Source organism: Platalea leucorodia (assembly GCF_965183815.1).
Source record: "Platalea leucorodia genome assembly, chromosome: 16".
Classification (NCBI taxonomy): domain Eukaryota; kingdom Metazoa; phylum Chordata; class Aves; order Pelecaniformes; family Threskiornithidae; genus Platalea; species Platalea leucorodia.
In genome coordinates this window covers 11,277,115-11,300,786 of record NC_138838.1, presented here as the reverse complement: position 1 = coordinate 11,300,786, position 23,672 = coordinate 11,277,115, and the positions used below count along the sequence as shown (strand labels likewise).

The window sequence follows — 23,672 nt, the reverse complement described above, 5'->3', positions numbered from 1 at the left end:
AATACTAACAATTTTTAATTAATTTAATAGCAATTCTGGAAGACACTCAGTTGATAGAAAATATAAAAAAAAAAATTTTTACTGTACAAAGTTTACATCACATTTGAAAAGAAAATGTGTCCATTTTTACCATATTACAGACTCCATTTACATTCACTACTGACGTGTGGCTTTTGTAGCAGCATCGTACAGCCAGCTTCACATTTACAACTCCGCCGCGGCACAGGCTCGCCGCGCTTCGCGCCCTTGCGCCAGCGCAGGAGGGGACCGAACGCGCGACCGTGAACCGACGCAAGCGAGCGGCGGGTGCCTGGCTCGCAACGTGTTGCGGGGCAAGAGAGCTCGGCTCTCCACCGCGCTGCAACTCCGCTGCTTGCCATCGATTCCCGGGTGTCTTACACCAGCTGATTAAAACAAAAATCATCCCAGAGCGGGGAATCGGTCTCTGCTCTCTGATGCGCTGGGTCCAGGAGGCCGGGTTTTGCTTTTGAGAGCAATTTATGGGTGTTAAGCACAAAAGCAAGGTCAGGTTGAATTAGAATCCCGAATCTCCTGATTGAAGGTGGGTTTTGAAGCCCCTCCTGCCCCGAGCAGCAGGGCAGCGTCCCGGCGGGGCACCTCCGGGCGCTGCTCGGGCTCAGCGCGCCCTGGGGCGCAGCACGAAGGGGCGCGAGGCCCTGCCGAGGAGCAGCGGCAACGCAGCCCTGTGGCCGGCAGGTCTCCGCGGACAGTGTTGGAATTACGCCTGAGGGCAGTCGTAGGGAGGACAAAGGGTGCTAGGTTTTTTTGGGTTTTATTATTTTGTTTTAACCTGGCTGGTCGTCCCAGTGCTGGCTGTCCTCCTCCCAGCCAGTCATCTTCTTAGAAAAAAAAATTGAGAATATATTGCTTTCCCAGCGTAGTTCTTGCACGTTTGCGCAGCAGCGTTTCTGCTGCTGACCGGCAAGGAAACGCTGCCTGTTTGCAGGCTGGCCACTGGTTCCCACACTGAGTCCTGGGTGTCCCAGCTTTCGGGCCCTGCTTTATGCACACAGATGCAGAAACCGAGCGAGGAGCACACCACGGCTGCTGCCGCGCTCGAGGACGGAGCAGGCCGAAGGGCTACAGAGCAACGATTTGCATCCAGCAGCAGCCTCTGCTCTTCGCGAAGGCAGGACGCAGAGTGAAGCCTAGGGGGGTTTCGGCCGAGGGGTTCGTAATGTTACCGGGGCAAAAAGCACGTTTCTCCCCGCGGTAGGTTTGTGCTGTGCCGTTGTTATTTAAGCAGTGCTTGCCGGGAAAACAACTTCTGCTTAAAACCGCTGACACACAAAATTATTGAGAGAGCACAAAGAGTAGCAGGCCTTGCAGAGAACCAGGTGGTGCGGGCGCAGCACCCCGTCTGTTCGGAGGGGGTTATTTGCTGTATACCGGTGGGGGAGAGGAAGGAGGTTGAGAGAGTACCGCGACGCCACGCGTGGCTACCGCCAAACCAATTCTTTCTTTTCTAGCTGAGACACATTTAAAAGAATTCTATCAAAATATTTGGAAGAGAACAGAACTGAGTTGCACATAGGAGTAGCAGTGAAGCGCTCTGCTCAACAGAACTCAGGGATTTTTTTTTCCACAAAAGTCAGCCCGAGGGCCCGTCCCCTTGCCGGCCTCGCGGGGGACTTCAGAGCTCCTCTCCCTGCGATCCTCACGTCAGACCCTTGTGGTGACGGTGCAAGGTGTAGAGGGGGGTGCGTAAGGTACCAGTGCTGTCGCAGAAATGACATTTGGGGACTTCCCGGGAGCCCTAATGAACCACCTCAGCAAACCCAAGCAGCGCAAGGCCAGGAAGGATCTGAGCGGTCACTGCGCGATTCGGGCCCTCCCACGGCCCTGCCTGGCCGGAGGCGCCCGGGAACGTGAACGGGAGGCAGCCTTTGCTAACGCTGCTTGCAGTTCACTTGCAGTGGGATGATGCATCTGTCACCTGAAATGCAGCGATCAGACGGATCCTTTATAACCTGCGTGTCGCACGTTGGCGGGGGCTGTCTTGAAATTAACCTCTGCAACAAGTCAGAGCTGTTGGGTTGAGCCAGGTCCTCTAGACCCTGATGTAACCTGCTGCAAGATACCTGTTCTTAGTTTCTCCTAAGAAATTAGTACTAATTTTTTTAAAACAGCAGCTTGCAAACTTAAGTGTGACCAGCTCTAGGAGCTGGTAACACTGTGTGTGTGCAGGGGGGTGACTTTGAATCTCTTAACAAGCTCTGGGCATCAAGGCCTTATTTAACGCGTTGCTTAGGGATGGCTTTTTCCCTTCTCGCGTCTCTCCCGCCTCTCCCTGCAGCTCTGGAAAATATCTTTTCTTCTACAAATGAAATGGTGACTAGGGCAGTACGAGCCAAGTCTGGTTGGTCAGCGTGGTATTTCCAGAAAAGAAAAAGGGGTTTAAAAGAAAAGGTTTAGGGGACTAGAATTTGTTGTGCCTCAAACTTCAAAAGAAGAATTAGGCCCCTGTGTACAGAGCTATAACAAGTCGGTTTTATTTTTCTAAAGGCCAGCAAGTCTTAAGCTTCCTACGGGATTGTACGAGAACAAGCAGCTTTTATTGTGAGTTCTGTGTAGAAGAGCGCTTGAGTCTTTAATGGAGACAGCCTACACGATCAGAAACTCCTAGCAGAAGGAGGTTTCTACCCGTGTAACCTAACGCAGGGTAAGCCAGAGCTTGGCCCAACCCTGCTGGCACAAACCTCAGAGCTGAACGATTGGTGTGGGCAAATCACAGCGTGAGGTTGATTTTTACCTTGACGAAAGAAAAATGCGATCTGGAACTCCACCCCCTCGCACTGGACGCGTTGCCATGCTGAAACGAGCCAGCTCCGCTGCTCTCAGGGAAAACAAATACTTCGAAGGCAGAAGATAGCTCCTATTTACCACAGACACGAGAAGGAACTAGAAATAGTTCTTCTTTTTTTCAGTGCTATTTGAGAATGGCTGTAGTTAAACAATTCACCGTTTATTATGTTTAAAAAAATATAGTTCACACAAAAGTATCATGTAAACATTCTTTAAATAACTGCTGGTGCTCAGGCAGAATTCGGACTTTGCAAACAAGACAGGCCTGTGAACTGATGGTCGTGCGGCTTTCAGCTGCGGCTGCACCACTTTCATAGCTTGGAAGGTTCAGTGAAGACTTCTGAGGCTTTGTGTAAGCAGGCAGACAACGTTACCACAAGACAATTACACACCATGCTATATCTTTTGATTACTTGGTTCCAGGATTCCCAAGCCAAATCTTTCAAAACGCAGGACAACTTTGCTACTGTTAATGCTGAAAAGAGTAGGGAGGGAGAGGAGAAGGGAGGGGGAAAGAGTTATTTATTTTTAATTTTTCTTACAAAGCTACAGTCCTATAAAAGGAACTAAAATGGGTTAGATTCTGATCTCGTACAACTTCAGATCACCCAGAAAAGAGGCTTAAGTAATTAAGCAGCAAACACATGAACTTATTCATGCTAACCTCATCAGTGGAAACATACAGCACAAATCTGATCTGCCTCATACTGGAGAAACGGGAGGTTTTCCGAAGTACCTAAGGTGGGTGGAAGCCCTACGCTTGGTTTCAACGGGCGCTTGGTTTCCTTGGAGAGACCGGCCAGGAGCCCGCAGCTCGCGCCACAGCGGCCAACGAGACCCGGGCAGGGCCAGGAGCAGGGGCGGCCGAGCCCCCCCAGGCATGAAAGCCCCCCCTGGGCAGCGCTAGCAGCCAGGAGCACCACCAACGGGGCCTGAAGCTCTGCCAGCTCGACCAGGGAGCCACGGTCTCCACCCGGCAGAAAGCCATGGCCTCTCTACGCTCTGCACCCACCACGATGGATGCAGAGCTCCGGCGGGAACACGCTGCCACCCCGGTGTCGGCTGCGGGGTGTGCCCTGCTCCTACGCCAGTCACCGGCTCAAAGACGAGCCGGCGGGGGAGAAGAGCAGCCTGGCTGAATGGAGAGCTTGGGCTGGAACTCGGGGAAAAAGGAGAGTTTATGGCCTTTGGGAGAAGGGGCCGGCAACTCAGGAGGGCTGCAAGGATGTTGTGAGGTTACGCAGGGAGAAAATTAGAAGGGCCAAAGCCCAATTAAAACTTCATCTGGCTACAGTCATAAAAGACAATAAAAAATGTTTCTACAAATAGATTAGCAACCAAAGGAGAGCTAAGGAGAATCTGCATCCTTTATTGGATGTGGGGGAAAACACAGTGACAAAGGATGAGGAAAAGGCTGAGGTACTTAATGCCTTCTTTGCCTCAGTCTTTAAGAGTCAGAGCAGTTGTTCTGGGGGCACCCAGCCCCCTGAGCTGGAAGGCAGGGACGGGGAGCAGAATGAAGCCCCCATAATCCAAGGGGAAATGGTCAGCGACCTGCTGCACCACCCAGACACACACAAGTCTATGGGGCTGGATGGGATCCACCCAAGGACAGGCCTACTCTTCGCTGGGTAAAACACTGGCTGGATGGCTGGGCCCGAAGAGTGGTGGTGAATGGAGTTAAATCCATCTGGCGGCCGGTCACCAGTGGTGTTCCCCAGGGCTTGGTACTGGGGCCAGTTCTGTTTAATGTCTTTATCAGGGATCTGGACGAGGGGATCGAGGGCACCCTCAGTCAGTTTGCAGGTGACACCAAGCTGGGCGGGAGCGTTGATCTGCTGGAGGGCCCTGGCCAGGCCGGGGCGATGGGCCCAGACCAACAGCATTAGAAGGGAAGGAAAAAATGACTTACAGAAGTTTCTTTTTAAGAGGAAGGGGCGTTGTGACAAGGTACGTCAATTGGTTAAAAAACCCAACAGAACAAACCCAAACCCATTTGCTCCTCTTTATAGGCTGTAGCAAGTACATAAAGATGCCTTTTCCTTCACCCTTAAACTGTTAGCATCGCTAAAACATTTTCACTTCAAAATGCCTTCCTACACACACACACAGGCTCAGGGGACGGCAAGGCAGACAGCCTCCGTATGTGAACTCTTGCAGGAGACCTTCTGAGAGAATGAATATGTGGGTGTGCTCGTCCTCAGTGAAGACAGTAAAAACGTCTCTGGTTCTTGGTGCATATTATCCTCTGTCCCTACCCTCTCCCCTCTGAAACAAGATATTTTTTTCAAAGTCATGAATCAGTAGAGAATGAAAAAAGACCTTTTCTAGAAAGGCACATATTTGCTGTGTTACCTACAATTCTGCAAAGCCCCTAACGTTAAGTCAGACATTTTGCTGAACAGGGGACGTAAACAGAAGCAAATCATAAAATTCAAAGCACTGGATTCGCAAGGGGAGGAGAAGGAAGAACCGAAGGGTGCTCTTGCTTTCCTCCTCTTTACACAGCATTGCAGCTGATCCCAGCTGACCCACGTGGGCCAGTTCTGGACACCACTTGTGGCCTGGTCCCCGGTAGGCTAAGGGACCGCAATCTGCTCCAAGCAGAGCAAGGACCATCCTTCTTTCCACTCAAGAATTGCACCGGCTTCATCCAGCCCCTGACAAAACTGACCCTGCCTTCAATGCTGGCTCTGGTCCCGAGGGAGAACCGGCACAATCTGGCCCTTAACCCTTGTTGGTTCGCAGTGCAAGCGGAGCGTTCAGTCATCAGCTGTGCCTGTGAGAATGTACCTGTTACCTTCAGTCACAAAGCCACAGTCCCGCACTACGGATGACAGGCATAACCTCAGACTGCAGCTAGGAAACTGCACCCCTCTGCCTCCTGAGACTTGTGGCAAGTCCCACCAGTTTGAGGAAAACGCCCAGCCTGCGGGGCAGGACGGGCAGCAGGCGCTGTTGCTTGCACCCGATTAGTTAGAGAGCAGATCACGAGACCCTTTCCAGGAGGAAGTTACAGCCTGCTGAAACGCTTCAGAAGTGAAAGATGGTCACGTTGTTAGACAGTAACTTCTTGCAGACAGGAGTTGTTATTCAAGCTAACAGCCCACACCAAGCGGAAAAAGGCAGAAAAGGAGAATTCGGATAAAGTGTTGATTATGTCCATGGGTTAATTTCGTGGTTTGTTTTTGCTTTTTTTAAATGGAAGGTGATTGTCCAAGTTGCCGGTTAGGATACAACACATGGAAGCATGCAAGGTGGAGCCCATTATTGCACCAGTAGCTATAACCTACAAAGAAATATGGGAGGGAAGGGAAAAAGACACCATGAGAGTTAGTTTTCAGTTATTTAAAGCAAGCCCTTGAGAACTACATATTATAAAGCTTACACCAGAATAAAGCACGGGGTTAGTGCAACGTTTCTCAAAGGATTTGTCAGAGGGGACGTGAACGTGTCTGTAGAGGGTTTTGAATCTGAGCAGGTCTCTGGCTGGCGTGGCTGCAGGGAGCCTCCCAAGTGTGATGTGAATATAACACAGTTTGCAGGGGATGAACAACACCCGAGCTGCCAGCGCTTTCATTTCAACGCGCGCTAATTCAGCTGTCAATGCTGACAATGAATACTGACACTTAAAGTACTTCTCCCCTATTAAATGCTTTGAGCAGAGAAAAAGTAGTAATGTATGCAAACTGACAGGACCCACTTGTGGGGGCGGAGGGGGGTGCCGGTCCGTCTACCCAGGGAAAAATAATTAGGGTAGCTATGGCATAAGACATCATTCTGCAGTTCCGCATGCTGTTCAAGAATAATTCCCTATGGAAACGCTAATCCAAAATAATCACTTGGCAAATTGCTCTGGAGTAGAGCATTCTCATGAACTGACTGCCCAAATGGGAAGCATTACTTCAAATGCATTTCCAATGTGACGTTAGAGGACAGTGCGAGAGTGTGATTGTCTGCAGGGGAGCGAGTAGGCAGCCTGGGCAGGTAGGTGAGATGTCAAATCAGTCATCAGAGTTAATGATCCAACACAAGTAGATCTTATTGTATGGAGAAATGAGGGCATGAAAGTGTTGACGCACAGAACCACAGTGTTGGAGTACAGTGTGTTTCTGTAGAAAGGAAAAAACATTACCAAAGGACACTGCTGTATCATGCAAATCTCCTGGCAAGAGAACTGCTGTCTTTGTAACATAACACGACTTAAATACAATGATCTTTCTTTGAGGCAAGGGAGGATTAGTTTAAAAAAATGGGAAGAAATGTCCCAAGTGACGCTGGATGACTTGAAGGAACGGATAATGGAAAAGCACGTACTCAAGGTAGCTGGGTGTAGATCTGGCCAACGCAAGCTGTGCCTGGAAACACGGTTTGCTATGCTTTAGGCCAGAAGAGGAAAAAAGATTGTTTCTCTTAAATTGTGTCTGAAGGACAGATAAGAAGCAGCAGCTACATGCAGGTCCATTTTTTAGCTCAGATTTTGTTGGTTTCTATTTAAATTTGCATTTTAAAAAAAACTCTAGGCAATTGAAATCACAGGGACTGAAGCGTCGCTGTGCCAGCTCTGCTGGAGTAGCGAGTGCTCGGGGTGCAGGAGGACACCCTGCCTCCCAGCTACGTTCCACAGCACACAGAGGCAGAAACTGATGATGCAAAGAACAGCTGCCAAATGTAAGGCGCTCTCAACCCCTTGCTGTACCTTTTCAAAATGCGTGCTCTGGTATGTATATGTACCTGTCTAGTCTATGGGAAAAATACCAGGCAGTTCTACTTATCCATGAGTGCGTAGTAAGCATTCAATCTTTGCTGATAATAGTGTCCTTTTGCATAAAGATGAGGCCACAGTCTTGGAGCAGTATACCAAATTTTAAAGTTGTTAGACATTGTAATGTATCAGGGATCCAGTACAAATGTTAGGGAAATTGCGTAAGAGACAAATGGCGAAATTTTCAACCAAAACCCCAAACAAGCCGCACCCACCAAAGCACAAAATGCCGTGACAGTCACCAGATAAGCAAACAGAAGCATTTAGGTAGTTATGATAAGGTATTGCAGGAAGATCATGAAGGGTTATGGGAAATAAAGGGGTAGATTAAATATCAAAAAAAGGAGAAAAAGGAGAAAATAAATATTAGGGGGTCAGTAGTTGAAAATAAACGGTGAGCAAAGTATGTGGTAAATGGGCTGCGCGGGGTAACAGCGGTCAGCAGCGGAGATTAGACAACTGACATAAAACTGGTCTGGGGTGGGGGTTTCAGTCTCTTGGCTCCAGAAATTGTATCTGCTTCGCTTCCACTTGGTTTTGGTAGAAGTGGAACTGGGAACCATCCTTCTCTGAGAGGGACAGGTCCCTCAGGAGAAGGGAGGCTGAAAGTTTTAGGCCTTGTGGCTTTATGCTCATCCATTTTATATTCTGGTCTGGTCTGTCATAACAGATGTCGTGGGATGTACAATCAGGTGTTTTGAGGGACCTCTTCCAGTTCTGACAGTTTATGGATGCTTGATTGTATGAGACTTTCTTCCCCAATTGCAACACAGAAAGCGACTTGCCAAGTATCACGATCTGACAAGGATTTATGCTGACTTCTCATGATTTGTCTTTCCTTGGTCCAGATCTTGACATAATTCCAACTTAGAGATTCAGTGCAAACATTGCAATTCGTTCCTAGCTGTCATTTTACTGCATATTCAGGATTTTTAAATCACTCGACACATGATTACCACCTACTTTGTCTTTTTCCCCAGAAGTCAATTATTCTGAGTCAGGACTTATGCTGCATTTCTTTATCTGCCTGTGCAAAGTGGGCGCTCTTCCATAAAGAGGAGGAGGGGGTTGGATTTTTTTCCTCCATGCTCCTTGAGGAAGGCTATGAGCTTAGGACTCTTCCAAAATTGGACAGTTCAGTTTCAAAGGGAAACGGGGGCACAGTCTTTGGTCCTTCCCCTCCCCAGTCAGAACCAGCCACTATAGGGGAAATTCTGACCACTTTGGGGTCAGTGTGGGCCCTTTCCATGCTGGTAGATACTCTCTGAAGCCAAACATAAAGCTGGATAAGTAATCTACCGAAGGAAGGAGGTGAATATGTTAAAGTAGGAAATTCACTGTCTGAAGCACGCAAGCTCAATTGCATAATTTCCTAGTAACTAGAAAAGCAGAACAGCATGGTGTTACTCTCCCAAAGAGGGTTTGACAGCCCTCAGGAAGGCAAAATAAAGCACAGAAATGATCAGTTAGCAAATTCTGAGCGGCATAAATGTTCTTAACAGCAGCAAATACTCACTCAGCAGACTTCCAGAAATGCCCTGGGTGGGAGAGCCGACGATTCAATTTTGGCAGTTTTTCAAGCATATCCATGAGGACAGTGAAGCTAGGTCTCTCACTGAGATCAAATGACCAGCACGCTGAGAGAATTTCCTGCAAAGGATATTTGTGGCTCATTATCTCCACGTAGTTCACAGGTCAATGGTGCAGACCCAGCAACTGACTGAACATTGTGATTTGTGCGAGCCCAGCCAGAGACACTGTTTAACAGAGGTCTTGGACATTCTTAAAATCAAACAGTATCCTGTGTACCGGTGGATGTCCATTCCTATATGACAGTTATGGGCAGAGGCTTAGTAGCTAACCTGGGGTCCCAGGCTAATCTGTTCTCTCTCCTGCTGTTTATCTTTAGAGTTATAATAAGAGTAAAATAAATCTCCTCTTTAAGCAGCTCCCTCTTTTCCTCATAAATAGCTATATGGAAGGATTCCTGCAACTGAGGTACTTACGTTGACTTCTTTCCCCAAACTAACAGTTGCAAGGACTTGCTTCACTCCTTCACCACTTCCAATCTGCCAGATGAGCGCCTCTGCAGGCTGGTTCTTGAAAGGCCATTCTCTTGCTTGCAGCTCATACCACACAGTCCTGCAACATCAACAAATCAAGCCTTTGCCTTCTCTTAGGGGAAAGATACAAAACCCCGACACTGTTCCATTTTCTTCAGATAAGCTCTGGAAGGTGTATCAGGCTGTGCAGCAAATCCCTCCCGCCCAGGACTTTTGTAGTAGGTGAGAAAAATGCGAGTCTGTGAGAAGAGGACCACTGACTCACAAGGCTGAGGCCTGTAACAAATCTCATTAATGAGCTCCCATGGTACTCTTAGGTGTTCCTCTCTTACCCAAAGGCATAGATATCTGCAGCTTTGGAGAAAGGCAGCTTGTCTTCATCTTTCCCAGGGGCCATCTCGCGAACAATCTCAGGGGCCAGGTAGCATAACCAGTCATGTGGCAGCTTCAATTCATTCTCCCTCCTGAGTTCAACAGAAAGAAGTAGTACTGAAACACTACTGCTTCGGTCAAGAAGCAGCGTATGGACCAGACCTGTGCTTCACCTAATGCCTTGATATTATTTACTCCAATGTTTTCACTGACATTTCCTTTCTAATTTTCTTGCCATATTAAAAAATACGTATGTGTCAGCCTGACCCTCCCGCTCATTCTTGGGCTTAAAGTTTTCTTTGTTCTGTGTTCTGAGTCTTACTCCATACATAACTTCCTAGCTCTGTCCTATGGGAATTGTAGAAAGAACTCTGCTAGGAAAAAAAAAAAATAATAAAAAAAAAGAAAACAAAGTGTGTATTCCAAAAAACACGTGTAGGTACTAAAGCAAGTCAACACTCCTCACTCGTACTGTGTAACGCATCAAAATGTTTCCCCATTTGATCATTATTTATCACTCTAGAACTGGACGAAGCACTTACCTTCCTTCCTGAACCACACCCGAAATTCCAAATAATCCGAAGTCAGTGATCACAACCTTCCCATTGTCATAGAACACATTCTTGGATTTCAGATCCTTATGTACAATCCCCTTTGCATGAAGATAGCCCATGCCCTGGGAAATACATGCAGAGACGTAAACTTCTTTTTATTCTTGACAAGCCTCTAACTCTGGGCATGCTTTGCTTTCTAAGACACATTGACTCTCATTTCTCCAGCATAAATGATTAATTGTAAGTGGGGAGCCAGCAGCTGTCTGACTTACGCAGGAAGGGTGCAAGGGAAGTCTGCAAGGGAGCAGACCTTAGTTTAGTGCGCAACCTCTGAATTGTTTTTCATCCTTTGCATAGGAGGGCTGCTGGAAGGGCACTCTTAGTTGAAGCATTAAGTGGCTATGCACTTCACAATTCTGAAGAAGTCTGTATGTCTAAGAACAATGAACAACTGACACAAGTTTGCTCACTCAATTCACAGGATATTTCTGCCAGAAAAACACCCAGCAACTTTAGAAATGCTTCTTTAGTTGAGAAATATTGAAAACAAGCACAGAAAGCACTGTGCAAATCTGGGAGAAAATACCACCTACTTCAGAAGGCATTAACTTAGCTGCAGTTACTAATAAAGAAAAGAGACGGGGAAGGAAACCTCTCCGGCATACCTTTCTTCATTGTTCCCTTTATCTAAATTCTCCCTCCCCAGCCCTTTACTGACAAGCAAAAAGCTCTGTTTCCCTCCTTACAGGCCCTTAGCTTACTGCCCACTAAATCAGCACTTTTTTTTCAGCCAACTTTGAGTATCTCCTGCTGCAACACCCTGTCGGGCTACTGAGACTTACAGAGGCACTGCCCAGAAAGTGGATGTCTCTGTTAGCATAATGTACCCTTACCTTAATGATCTCCTGGGCTATCTGCCTGGTTTTGTTAATATCCAGGGATATCTTGGGGTCCCTTACAAACGAGTGAAGCGTTCTTCCTTTGCAGAAGCTACAGGAAAGAGGAACAACAATCCTGAAAAAGGTCTTTAAATACTGGAGAGAAATAAGAACGTAACGCTGGATGTTCAGTTGGTTTTCGTATCATGTTGACAGAATCCCAGCCCTCTTCCACTGCTGAGAGAAGCCATTTTGAAGGACTTTAAGGACCCAATTGTACAGGAGACCTATTGTTAAAGCATGCTCAAGGATATGCAACAAATGCTTAGGTATTTCTTCAGAGGCCCAGTTGTTGTTATATTGCTCTTATATCTGAAGTCCCATTTTCAAAATCCGAGCACCAGCTTCTGCTGCTGCTGCTACCGGTCACTTAAGCAGGAAACTGCTTTTGGAACTGGCAATTAGAAATGGCTGAGTACCTCCTTGCCAGACTGAGAATGGCATGCCCTTGGCCTTACTTAAATTCAGCCTGCATGTGAACATCCCTAAAAGCTGTTATTTAGGCGCTAACTGATCCTCATCTCAACTAAATACTGAAAACAGAAGAGAGGAGAAAATTAGTAACATTTTTGCCTAATCAGCAAGTGTCCCTAAGAGGAACAGAAAGGAACAGATAACTTGCATTCTCAGCCTCACACATTGGTTTATTGTCGCTTTGCTGAATTGGAACCATCTGGAAGCAGATGACAGGGGCAGATTACGTTCCAGATTTTTTTCTCTCCTGCTTTTTGAATTTTATTATTTAAGAATTCAAAAATAAAAAGAAAATTGCCAAAAAATATTGTATGTTCCCTAAAAGGAGACAACCCTAGTATCTAAAACTTTGAGCAACAGAGACTGCATTCATGTCTGCCACCTCCTGACTGCAGTGAGAGGTTTATTTTTATATATAAAAAATAAATGTTATCTATCGATATAATATATATATTAAAAATAATACTAAGATGCTATATCCTTACCTGGTAATGATTGCTAAATGAGGAGGGTTCATGCATGCTCCCATGAAAAGCACCACGTTCTCATGCCGGGTCTGTCTGTAGTTCATCACCTCCTTTTTAAAGAGCTTGAGATGATCCTGATTGTTCCCGTCTATCTCCAACAGCCTGATGGCCACCTCCCCATGCCATTTTCCCTTGTAAACCTTCCCCCATCGTCCTTGGCCAATAGGATCCCCCAGTTCAATCTGTTCAAAGGGAATGTCCCATTCTTGCAGGTAGACGCTGGTCTGGCTAGGTTTGCGATAAATCATCCCTTGCAAGCGTGGCCGTCTGTTTGGCAAATCTTCCACCTCATCTTCATCATCTTCAGGTTCTGATTTATTAGTCTCTGGTTCTTCCACCTGTTTTCAAAAAGAGAAGGGAAATATATGCTGAGAGTCCCATCTGAGGGGCAGAAGCAGCCCACCAGCCAGCAGCAAAGGCTGCTTTGAGAGACCTTCAGGGGGCTGGATGTACGCATTTGACTACAGTTCTAGAAATACACCTCGCGAGACAGTCATCTCAGAAGGCTACATAAAGACATACATCTTCTGTATGTCAGTGCACACAGGTGAAGACAAGAAAGGCTTTATCCCATATGGAGTTAAATTTGTAGAACCAGCACTAACATCTAGGGACCCAGCATCTCTCGGGATTTGGCCTTCAGTGCGGGGAAAATACTACAAGGCCACTCTAAAAGAAAGGGTCAAGAACCTCTTTGTTCTTCAAATAAATGTGGGTGGGGTTTAGTGGTTTTTTTCCCCCCGACTACTAAAATTCTCTTTTAGGGAGAAATGCTTCAAAAATCAGCAAGCTTGATCCAAATTCCAGTAATTTCTGCTGAAATCATCGATTCTATTTCTACAGGTTTACTCATCCCTACAGAAACCCATCTCAGTGTTCATACTACAAGCTGAACATGTGCTTAGGCACTACCAAAATCAGAGTCTAGTGAATAGATATGGAAAGGCTTTTCTGTGCAAAACATTAGCTCATGGTAGATCCTGCAAAGCAAAGCCTGTAAGCATGGGCTTATGTGACCACAGGTAGCACCTACACGTGCGTTACTTGCAGATTTGAGGTCTGCAAAGCATTTAGACCTCATAACTCCAGCAGCTCTTGTAATGTAAAAACAGCTGTGAGAAACTGAGCGAGCCACAAGTTTGAAAAATATCATCTTAGCTTGATTGGAAAAAGTTAAGTGTTGTTACAAGTACTTAAATGTTTCAGCCTAGCTACAGAAACCATGAATTTTCAGCTGAGATCTTTGCAGTACAAACAGTTCAGTGGAACTGAGGTAAGGCACAGCTAGTCTCCACTTGTAATTCCAGGGCCACAACTTTTTTATTGCACTTTCAACATGGCATTTCTGATTGTACAAAAGGGCAAACCAGAAAACCTACCTCTGCTTCACATTCAACTCCATCTGTGTCTGGCTGTTCATGAGCACTAACGAGAGAAGACAGGTTTACAGTGAAAATAATGTTTGTATATGCACCTGAGTTAGAAAAGTGGGCTGCTACATACACCATTAGTGGAGTGGAAAGAAGCAAATAGAGAACAGATCTTGATAGCATTATAGTAGGTCAGAGAAAAATACAATTACTGCTCCACTTATCAGATAAGGACTTTCTAAGCTTACTTTAGCAAATGAGGGACAAAGACTTTGAAGTGATTTTCAATGATTAAGTGGCAGGAATTGATTTGGCAGTGGCATGGCAGCATTATTACAATGTGTTCCAGTAATGGATACTCCTGTTCCTACTACTGAAACACCTATAGTGGAGAAGCAATTTTGAGTGCTGCCAATGCTGGCTAAAATCTTTTCCATGCCCTACAACTCAGATCCTTAAAAATATGTTTGCTTGCAGCTAAGTGTGTCATGCTCTTTTAATCGTAAAACTCTGTAACTTATATTTCATCGGACCTTTCTGATCTCGGGAATGCATACATAACCATAACTAGATATTAAAGGTGTGGACTTCTTACTCTCCGATTTAAAGTAAATATCGTGTTCAGGTTTATAAAACTGGGAATACCCTTATCACCCTTGCCGATTAAAATTATCCTGTGAGTTCTCAGATGATAAGTTCAGTTTTGGTCATAACATAGCGCTTTCAGACTGATCTGAAGATCATCAGGGGAACACTATGCAAATAAAAGAATTTAAAACTATACTTACTTAGTGTCTGCAGCTGTTTCTGGAGGCTGTGCTATTTGTGCAGGACTGGGAATTTCTGGGAAAGTAGAAACATTTATAATACATCTTTTACACTTTATTCTCTTATAGATTGGAAGTTTTAACATTGCAATAGCAATAATTTGCTTCTTATTCAGGACTTATAAAGTCAACTCAGCCACAGACAAAATGATTTTATACTTCTATTCTTTTAAACCTATGCTCATCTTTCCTCGTACTTACATGCCTGTATATTGACCAAGCCCAGTCTTCTTCCCATTCATCTACTTATCTGTAATGTCTTTCAAGGCCAGCCCTTGTCTGTGAACTGCTCACACAAGTTCAAGTTGCCTTGGACAACCAGAAATATCTAAATCCTCGCAGAACTAGGACATTTGAATTCATCTATACTGCAGGTCATGTGTTCCAACTGCACTTAGTCTGTCCAGTGTCACCAGTGCACAGGAAATTCAGCTTGGGTCGCAAATCCTTCAAAAATTCAGAATAAATACTCTGTACCTGGCATCCTACATCATCAGTTCTCACTTTGGAAACAAGCAAGCTGTTTCTAAGGGTTCACGAACAGCTGACTGAGAAAAGTTTGTATATGCAAATCCACATATGAATATCATTCTTAAATTCCACAGGCAAAAGCCGCAGTTCACAAAGGTGAGCTCAGCGTTCCTGAACTGACAGTATCCATTCCTACTAGCTAATTATACAACCGCAAAAGTGAGCCTTTTTAAAGAAAGAACATGGCTGTGTATAGAATCCCACAGCAGAAAGCTACTGTTTTACAACTGACTATTCAAAGTTTCACCTTAGTACATAAATCACATCACTACCTCATGTTAGGAGAGAGAGGCCTGAATCATATACTGAGATAAGAGAAAGTTTGAATTGTTTTAGATCCTTTTTTTTTTTTTTTAAAGCAGTATTATTGTTCTTGGGCAGCATGCAGAAGTTTACAAACAAGTTACTTTTTGGCAGCAGAAGCTGGTTAGTAGAATGAAAACAATCAACTCACCTGGGAAGATAAATTGTTGTCTATGCTGAATGTAGTAGGCAGCTTTTTTTTTTTAATTTTTGTTTTTTAAAAAAAGGACAGCAAAAAAAAATTACAAGGAGAAAAAGAAAAACACAAACAAGTTAGAGGATCATCAGTAAGTGCCCCATATGCATTCAATGAATTAGTCCCAACTCACTGTTGGGAAACAGATTAGTAGATTATCAGCCTGCTTGAGGGGGTGAATTTCAGCACATGCATTTTTGGAAGACTATGACAGATGGTACTTATCAAATGAAAGCTATGTTACCAATAAGCAAACAGTCTGGGGGGAAAACAGCACATTCAGACTTCAAGTGGCCAAAGCAAATTTAGAGAACCCAGGAATGCTAAAAGGCAGGCCCAGGTAAAAGCTGGTGCTTCAGTGCTCTCTCACATCTTCAGCTTTTCAGAGATGCACCCAGAGAAGCTGAAGCTCCTGAGCCATCTGCAAGCATTTTTTTTCTTTCAGTGAATTTGAGCAGTATGTCCTAATACAAAGTAGTTGCAGTACAATCCTTGTACTAAGCTGGCTCTGCTTTTGCTCCTTTGAGTAGGCTGAAATAACAACTTTCGCTCACAGATCAAAAGCTTGACGCAAAATATAGCAATGTGGAAAGCTACATGTAGCAGCTAGTGAGCAGCATGTGACTTCATTTCCAGATCAAAGGAATTAAATTTATTCTCACTACATAAATCTTTGCTCTTGTCAGAGATCCCTGCCTCTATCAACTTTGGTAAAGACTGCACATTTGGGTCCTTAATCTGTAAAGTATGTAGGGTAAATTCTTCTCCACCGTACGTGTATGTCAGTGGTTTAAAAATGAGTGTTGATTGTTAGTTATCTTTTGGAAGGGACTGGTACAATAGTTCATCCCAGTTCTCATTTTCACATTTTGCTCTAGCAATCAACTCACTCATGATTTAAAGCCAGTGGTGACCAAACACAGCAGGCAGCATGCATTTTACAATACAACGAGAAAAGGGAGGAGAAAGAATACTTTTTTTTTCAGTCCTTTTCAAAAAAGGAGAAAATAGAAAGATCAAATTATTTAAGAAAGGTGCCAGCAGTCCTTAATAATCTGTCTCCTGCAAAGGTATTTTGTTGATACCACTTAAAAACTGTTAAGAACAGACCATTTTCTTTCATCAGGTAACCAGATACACCTTCACACCTCACTTAAGACACAACCATGTATTCAGAAACCTGCAACTACCTATGAAGTCTTGGTCAGCCTCTGCTTGCACAGAGGCCTTTCTGATCTTGGCAGAGGTCTCCTGAAAAAGATAAGTTTACCTGGGAAGTTAAATCGCCCATCCCTCTGGCCCATAGGAGATGGGTTTGGGGGAGGTGTTGCACTGGGAGGGTTGGAAGACTGGAAAGGTGCTGGAGAAGATGGTGTGGATGAGGTTGTAGAAGAAGGATTACTGCTAGAGTCCAGATGATTTATTGCTGGTGGATGCTCCTGCAAAGCAAGGGAAGTAACTCGTGAGGAAACAATAAAAAAAGAATTCCCCTCAGTGTTTACTGAACAACAGAAGAAGGAAAGCTGTCCCTAGCCTCGATCATCGCATAGGTTTTCTAAGTGAATAAGCAGCTGGAGCTGTGCACAACCTATGTTTTACAAGGAGAAAATGTCACATAGCAAAGTCTCCTTGCAAAGCGAAAGCTCAAGGTGCCGTTCTTGCTCCAACCAGCAAGGTACCGCTGCCACCTCTCCTTACCGTAGCTCCTCAGTGACTTACAGACACAAGACTCGCTTCAGTCACCGCGTACCTTTTTAGTTAGTGCTTTGGGAAGAGTTCCAAACTGTGGTTCTGTTGGTCTGTCTACTGGATTATTGATATCGGAAGGGACAGACTCTGTTCTTCTTATTTTTGTTACTGAAAACAGGTTGGAGAAGGGAGGAAAAAAGTTTAATCAGACTTTTTATTCTTGTGATACCATCAATTACATTGAAATGCTAAGAACTTGTAGAAAATTACTTACTGGGAAGGAAGGGTATTCTACAAGCAGGTGCCTCTTTAGTACATTTGTTGTGACATTTTAATCTGAAAGAGAAACATTACATGTTAAATAGCAACTTGTTCTTTCCCAAAAAGAGGAAGCCTACGCTTAATTTGTAATTCTTATGCTAATCTCAGAGGGAGTTCTGGAATGCTCCAGGCCCCAAAGCAGCATGCATTCATATGAAGAATCCTATTATGTGTGTCATTAGGCTAATGAAAGCCATATACATATCTTAGCATCTGATTTATTTTTAAAATACTTACTTTCACCGACACTCATCCTGCGACAGTGAAGCACTAAAATCTCAGCGCTCTGGACTAACAACCCAGACAGACAAGCAAAAACTAAAATCCTCACTCTTATTTAGGTATCCAGCTCCCACTATAAGATTTGCCCATGATCAGGTAGGAAGCCTGTGGCAGGGAAATAAATTTGGTTCATCTATGTTTCAGGCTGCCAACCTAAGTATAAGTTGTGCCAAAGCATCACTTTGCCAGTTCAGAAGCTGACTAAAGAAGTGATCCCACTGTTAAGAGTGCATCATGTCAAGAGATACTTGTCACTGGCAAACTTTAATGAATTGAATGCAAAGTTCTTCTGAAAAAGATCATTACTGTGTGCTCACCTGCAGTACTTACACTTCACCCCAAACATCATGCTCTTCTGACAGACTTGGCAAATCTGAGATAACCAAGACTTTGTAGAGAACCTAAGTGGAGACAAGAAGGGGAAAATTATGTTAACCGGTGTCTAAAGGAAAATGAACATTTGTAGGCAGTTAGGCTGTAATCCTTTAGCCCTTTCTGAAAAGGGCAAGTGGTGTTGTGGAAAAGACCTCTCACTTTTCTGATCAAAAGCAACTGAAAGAAGGCTGGCACCAACTCTGCTGGCCTCTTGCTAGATCTAGTTCTCCACTCTTGGAACAGGGCTGAGAGGTACTCAGAAGAGTCTCTGACAAGCAGACAGGGTGGGCAGGTACACACATCTCTAGAAGGTCCTCAAAGCTGCAGCTCAGCAATTACAGATCTGAAGCCTCATGCAATCAAAGATATCCAAGTGATAGAACATCACTTCTTTTCATAAAAAAAAAAAAAACAAAACAACTCAGACTGGAATTGAGCTTCACCTCATGAACCAAGCAAGTACTCCGAGAGGGAGCAGCCAGCACACACTCCAAGTGCAGATCCAGCCCATGAGCACGTGCTGCCTCTCAGTTGCTGGTGTCCCTCCTCATGTCACATGCTGCTGGGTATGGTCACCTGAACATCTCTGCAGAACTGGGACCCAATTTGTGGTGGGTGGGTGGGTGGTGGTGGTGGGAGTGTTATCCCTTTTACCAGAACATGAAACAGATAGGGTTTTTTGGCATTAGAACTGGCTGGCCCCGTTTTGGTTTGGGTTTGGGAAGGGGGGATGCAGGAAGCTACAAGGGAGGAAAAGGGAAATATATGCTCTTTCCACATAAGGAGGAAGGAGCAGCTTCCCTTTCGTTTGTAGCAGTGGAAGTGTTTTAGAAAAGGCATTGTTACACATTTGGCATGCTTGGTCCTATCAACCCATACACAACATTGCTACTGCTGGTACGCTAGTCATTATGGAATCACGAGTCAATTGGCTTTGTAAAAAGGATTTCAAGTGCATATATTAAAAAGAAATTAAGCTGAAACACATAGTTAAGGCTGCACTTGGCAAATGAGGCACCCGACCCAACTTCAAACCTATCTTAGAGTCGTGACTGCTACAAACGCACTAAAGAGGGTGCTGTCCTGGTCTGACCCCTCAGTTTGTTTCCTCTGTGGCTCCCACGGCATGTGTTGCTTACCTGTGTGTTACAGCCAAGCCAAAGTCTCTTCGTACCGTTTGAGGGGATCCTTGGGAGTGTTCTGATGGAGAACAAAAGGATGTTTTAGGGAAGCATTACTCAGAAGCATGCTTACCAGTCTAGACAGAAACAAAGCGATCACTGTCATAGATAAGGACTAGTAGCCATGGCACTGTTAGGTAGCACAGCTGAGATTGGTTTGCCTTCTGCTGTAATGCCACTACCAGATACTACTCTTTTATTTGCTTTCATATGCAGGCAATGTAAGATTTGGTGGTGGAATCGTAATTCTTCCTTCTTTTTGTTAAATCGTTATGTTTTACGATTAGGGATTACAGAAGTCTCTCCGATTAGGTCTAGGCCATTCTTAAAACAAAGTGGAAAGTCAGACTTTATCTCCAATTGGTTTACCACAAATACCATCACCCAGTTTTCATGCAGTGTCAGTAGACTTCAGAATATTCTTTTACACTGAAAATTCTTATCTCCATTTTATAGACAGGGCCAGTGTGACCCAGAAGAATAAAAAGACTTATGTGAGATCACTTCGCTAGCTGATAAGTGCAGAAAGGGAGACCTAGACTTCACAGTGCCAGTCCAGCACTCCAGTGGTTATACCACATAACTTCCTGAAAACTCTCAAATACTACGATTCTGGCATAATTCCTGAATTAAATCTATAGCCGTATTGCAAGTCTGGAGAAAACTCAAATCTGCAAGTATCAACACAGCTTCAAGGCTGGACACTGTCAATGCTTACGAAAAGCCAGTCTCTTTATTTGACCCTAGATGGCACCAGATTCTTTTTTATCATTATCCCAGTGAACTTTTAAAGGCATTTCTGGTCTTCAGCATCTTAGAATAGGCTGGAAAGACTAGCTGCTTTTCCACAGAATATTGCTGACCTAGTGTGGCCATCCAAATGCACAGTCATCTGAATCAATCATAATACAACAGTTAAGATGGCTGTTAACATCAGTTAAGATGGCTGTTAACATCAGTTAAGATGGCTGTTAACATCAGTTAAGATGGCTAAAGCCTCACTGAAGAGTCCTAATGAATATAAAAATGTTTGGAATTGAATGGGACTTAAAAGAGCCTACAGTATAGATTTTAAAACAGATAATATGACTATATGCATAGAAGCACCAAAATTCTTATTTTCTGTTTGAATTTATTCTAATGCCGTTTTTATTTATTGCAGACATTCTATCACTCTCCACAGAGAAATGCTCCGATTTCTGCTTGCATTTTCATTTTACAATTTTCTTTCCATGGTTTTTCATTTCTGAAAGTAATTCCTGGGATTTTTGTTTTAAAGGGCATTAGATCTACGTGGTGCTATAATGTCCTTATTTGGACTTTTATACTTTACAAAAAGGCGAGACACCTTCCAAGATGCTCATATCCCTCTCCATTAGCTTCCAAGGTTACAGGTTGTGTGAGACAGACACACATAGTCACATCAGGATAGCTAGAACACTAAGTGGCATTGATAAGTTACTGGATGAAAACACAAGTCCTAGTCCTGTGAGCCATGAAACACATGAATAGACTCATCAACATCAGAGGAAGCATTCCACCTTTAAGCACATGCTGAAGCGTTTCTCAGAAGCTTGGACGCAACTGTCTAATTTCATTACAGAGATACTTGGCAATGAATATCCAAAGGTACTAAATGGTTAGATATGAAGTTATTTCTAGTACCAAGAGGCATCAGTAACAGCTGTCTGAAGTCACAGACAAGCAATTACACCCAACCCCCTTGCTTTAACCCTTTGAACATCAGCATTCTTTTCCTTGCATTTGTCATCTGAAGAAATACCAGGTACAAAAAAGCCCATGTAAACATCCTGCAGTTCTCCAGTAGGCCAAGCTCCTGTTAACAGAAACTCTGGGATAGAAGGCCCTATTGAGGGCCTCCAGAGGTTGCACAGGGATGATCAACAGAGAGTTGACAAGGACAGGTTCTTCTCTCAGCAATGAAACGAAGACAGCCCTGTAAAAATCTCTTACCAAACCTACAGAGAGAAAAAAAAAAAAAAAATATTTTTTTTTTAGACACTCGTATTCATGTGACAGGATACACACTTTGCTAGAGCAGAAACTCTTTCCTGCAGCATCTGAGGTCATGTTTACAAACATCTCTGGTTTTGCACAGGCTCCTGAAGTTGCTGCATAGCCAGTATTTTCCTGCCTACAAATGGCAGTCTTTGCTGGGTAAAGCTCCAGCTCCAGCCCGTGAGGAGTGAAGTGTACAAGAGTGCACCTGAATTTTGGCTTGCAGACGAGAAGTGTTAATGGGGCTGCACAACTCAGTCAGCTGGCAGGCTCCATGGAAGTGCCCCAGTCACTGAAGTGCTACATTTTGCAATTCCTATCAGACTTAATCAACAGGACCTAGATCACCGCAGAACCAAGGTCTTACCACTGAATTTCAAAACAAAGCTGTGCCTTGGCCATAGATGCTTACTTGCTGCATTTAGACATTTAGTAATTTGCAGGTTTTAGTGTACACTTCATATGCACTCACAGTGTGGAAGAATACTATGCTGCTTACACGGCTACGCATTTATAATGAACTGTTTCATGTCAATCAGCAGGCAATACAGTACTGCAGCCTCAAAGCACAGCCCTTTGCTGTTAACGCTCACACCCAAAATCTCAATTCCATTCTGAGCTGGGCTAGTTCCCCTTATATAAAAATGTAATTTTGGCAAAAAGGTCCTGAGTAGAACAGGCTCTTTGAACTCTTCCAGGTAGTCAAAGAGTTAGGGTAAGTTGTAATGATCCAGTGCCTGCTACAGAATTTGGATGCTGACCTAAGTCTCTGCGATGTTTAGGGACAGCCAGAGTCTTTCGAAGGCACATTTCTTTCCCAGTTTCAACTATTAGTTAAATGTTAGATTAGCACCTTCCATCCTACCTACACAAAAAAAGCATATCTCAAAGCCTGTTTCAGTCTAAAAAAAGGTGTAGCCTAAGACCAGTTGTCTTGTTATGGAGCTATAGTTGTCTATACTGTAATAAATGTTTTATAGCTCACACTAGCAGCTAAACTACATCTTAAGATAAAAACATAAATGGATACCAGCCACCTGAACCGTAAGGAACATTTAACAAAAGAAGAGAATTCTAGTACGTGGAACTGGCTACTAGATGCTTGAGAAGAACTGGTTGGGGCCCTTTAATAGCAGCAGCCATCCCAACCTCCCCAGCAGGTGCAATTTCAAGTAAATCCAAATAAATTTCAAGTAAAGTGCACTATTAACAAGCAGGTGTTGTGGTTATCTTAGAATATCCCACTGATCCAGATTCTCAGATTACAGTGAAACCATGACGAGGCAACTGGACACCAGCTCTTTGACAGTCAGAACTGGAGCACTGAATGCCCTTTGGTATGAACAGAGCCCACCAGTGCCCCTGGGGAAGGAGTAAGTGTCAGGCTTACTTTACTGGAGAAACTTCATCTATCCTGTTTCCCAACTGTGATTCATGGGACTTGCTCCTTGTGAGGGTTGGAAAGTTAGGTAGCAGCTGAAAAACCTTCCGGCAAGGGGGAGGAGGAGTCCGTGGTGGCTTCAACTTATGCCGTCTCTTGGCTTGAGGAGTGGTTGGTGGAGTGATGGTGATGCTGTGAGGAGTCCTTGGCGTTAACCTTCCGCTGTGTGCGGGGAATGCAAAAGGGTCCAGGAGGTTTTCTGCATAGATAGAAGGTCCGTGACTCGAGGCAAGAGAATCTGAAGATGGGATTGTAGATACTGACACAGAACGTGCCTGCTGGCTGTTGCCCTTGGGAAGATGCAGTGCAGAGGGAGTCCATGTGGGCGCAGAGGAGCAGGGAGATTCGGTCGAGTTTGTAGAGCTGTTCTCTCGGCGTGCCTCAGAAAGATTCATCAGCACATCATCTTTTAACTCCCCACCTGTTCACCAACCGTAGCAATGTTCGTGATTGATTAAAAAGAAAAACCAATGTATATACACATACCCCATCACACTGCTTTAGGCTATAAGGTGGGTTTTTTTTCCCCCCGCTTTGTGCCTAGCCAAAGTGCAAGCCTAGTGTCTCCTCCTCTGACACCCATCTAAGGCATCAGCTAAAGTAACCTTTAAAACACGA

General features: G+C 44.4%; 1 protein-coding gene across 1 annotated transcript in view; it reads right to left on the bottom strand.

The window, feature by feature from the left end:
* Positions 1-23,672, bottom strand: part of KSR1 (kinase suppressor of ras 1) — a gene marked incomplete at its 5' end in the record, with an annotated part of 75,759 nt that continues 52,087 nt past the window's right edge. Inside the window, 17 exons of the mRNA XM_082328427.1 lie at positions 1-3,301; positions 9,108-9,241; positions 9,598-9,733; positions 9,987-10,118; positions 10,569-10,702; positions 11,474-11,570; positions 12,478-12,857; positions 13,899-13,944; positions 14,678-14,732; positions 15,702-15,743; positions 17,017-17,185; positions 17,497-17,603; positions 17,710-17,771; positions 18,356-18,439; positions 19,553-19,613; positions 21,569-21,573; positions 23,004-23,475. Of these exons, the coding sequence (XP_082184553.1) occupies positions 3,223-3,301; positions 9,108-9,241; positions 9,598-9,733; positions 9,987-10,118; positions 10,569-10,702; positions 11,474-11,570; positions 12,478-12,857; positions 13,899-13,944; positions 14,678-14,732; positions 15,702-15,743; positions 17,017-17,185; positions 17,497-17,603; positions 17,710-17,771; positions 18,356-18,439; positions 19,553-19,613; positions 21,569-21,573; positions 23,004-23,475 (2,195 nt within the window). The 3' untranslated portion in view covers positions 1-3,222. The remainder of the gene's footprint in view (positions 3,302-9,107; positions 9,242-9,597; positions 9,734-9,986; positions 10,119-10,568; positions 10,703-11,473; positions 11,571-12,477; positions 12,858-13,898; positions 13,945-14,677; positions 14,733-15,701; positions 15,744-17,016; positions 17,186-17,496; positions 17,604-17,709; positions 17,772-18,355; positions 18,440-19,552; positions 19,614-21,568; positions 21,574-23,003; positions 23,476-23,672) is intronic.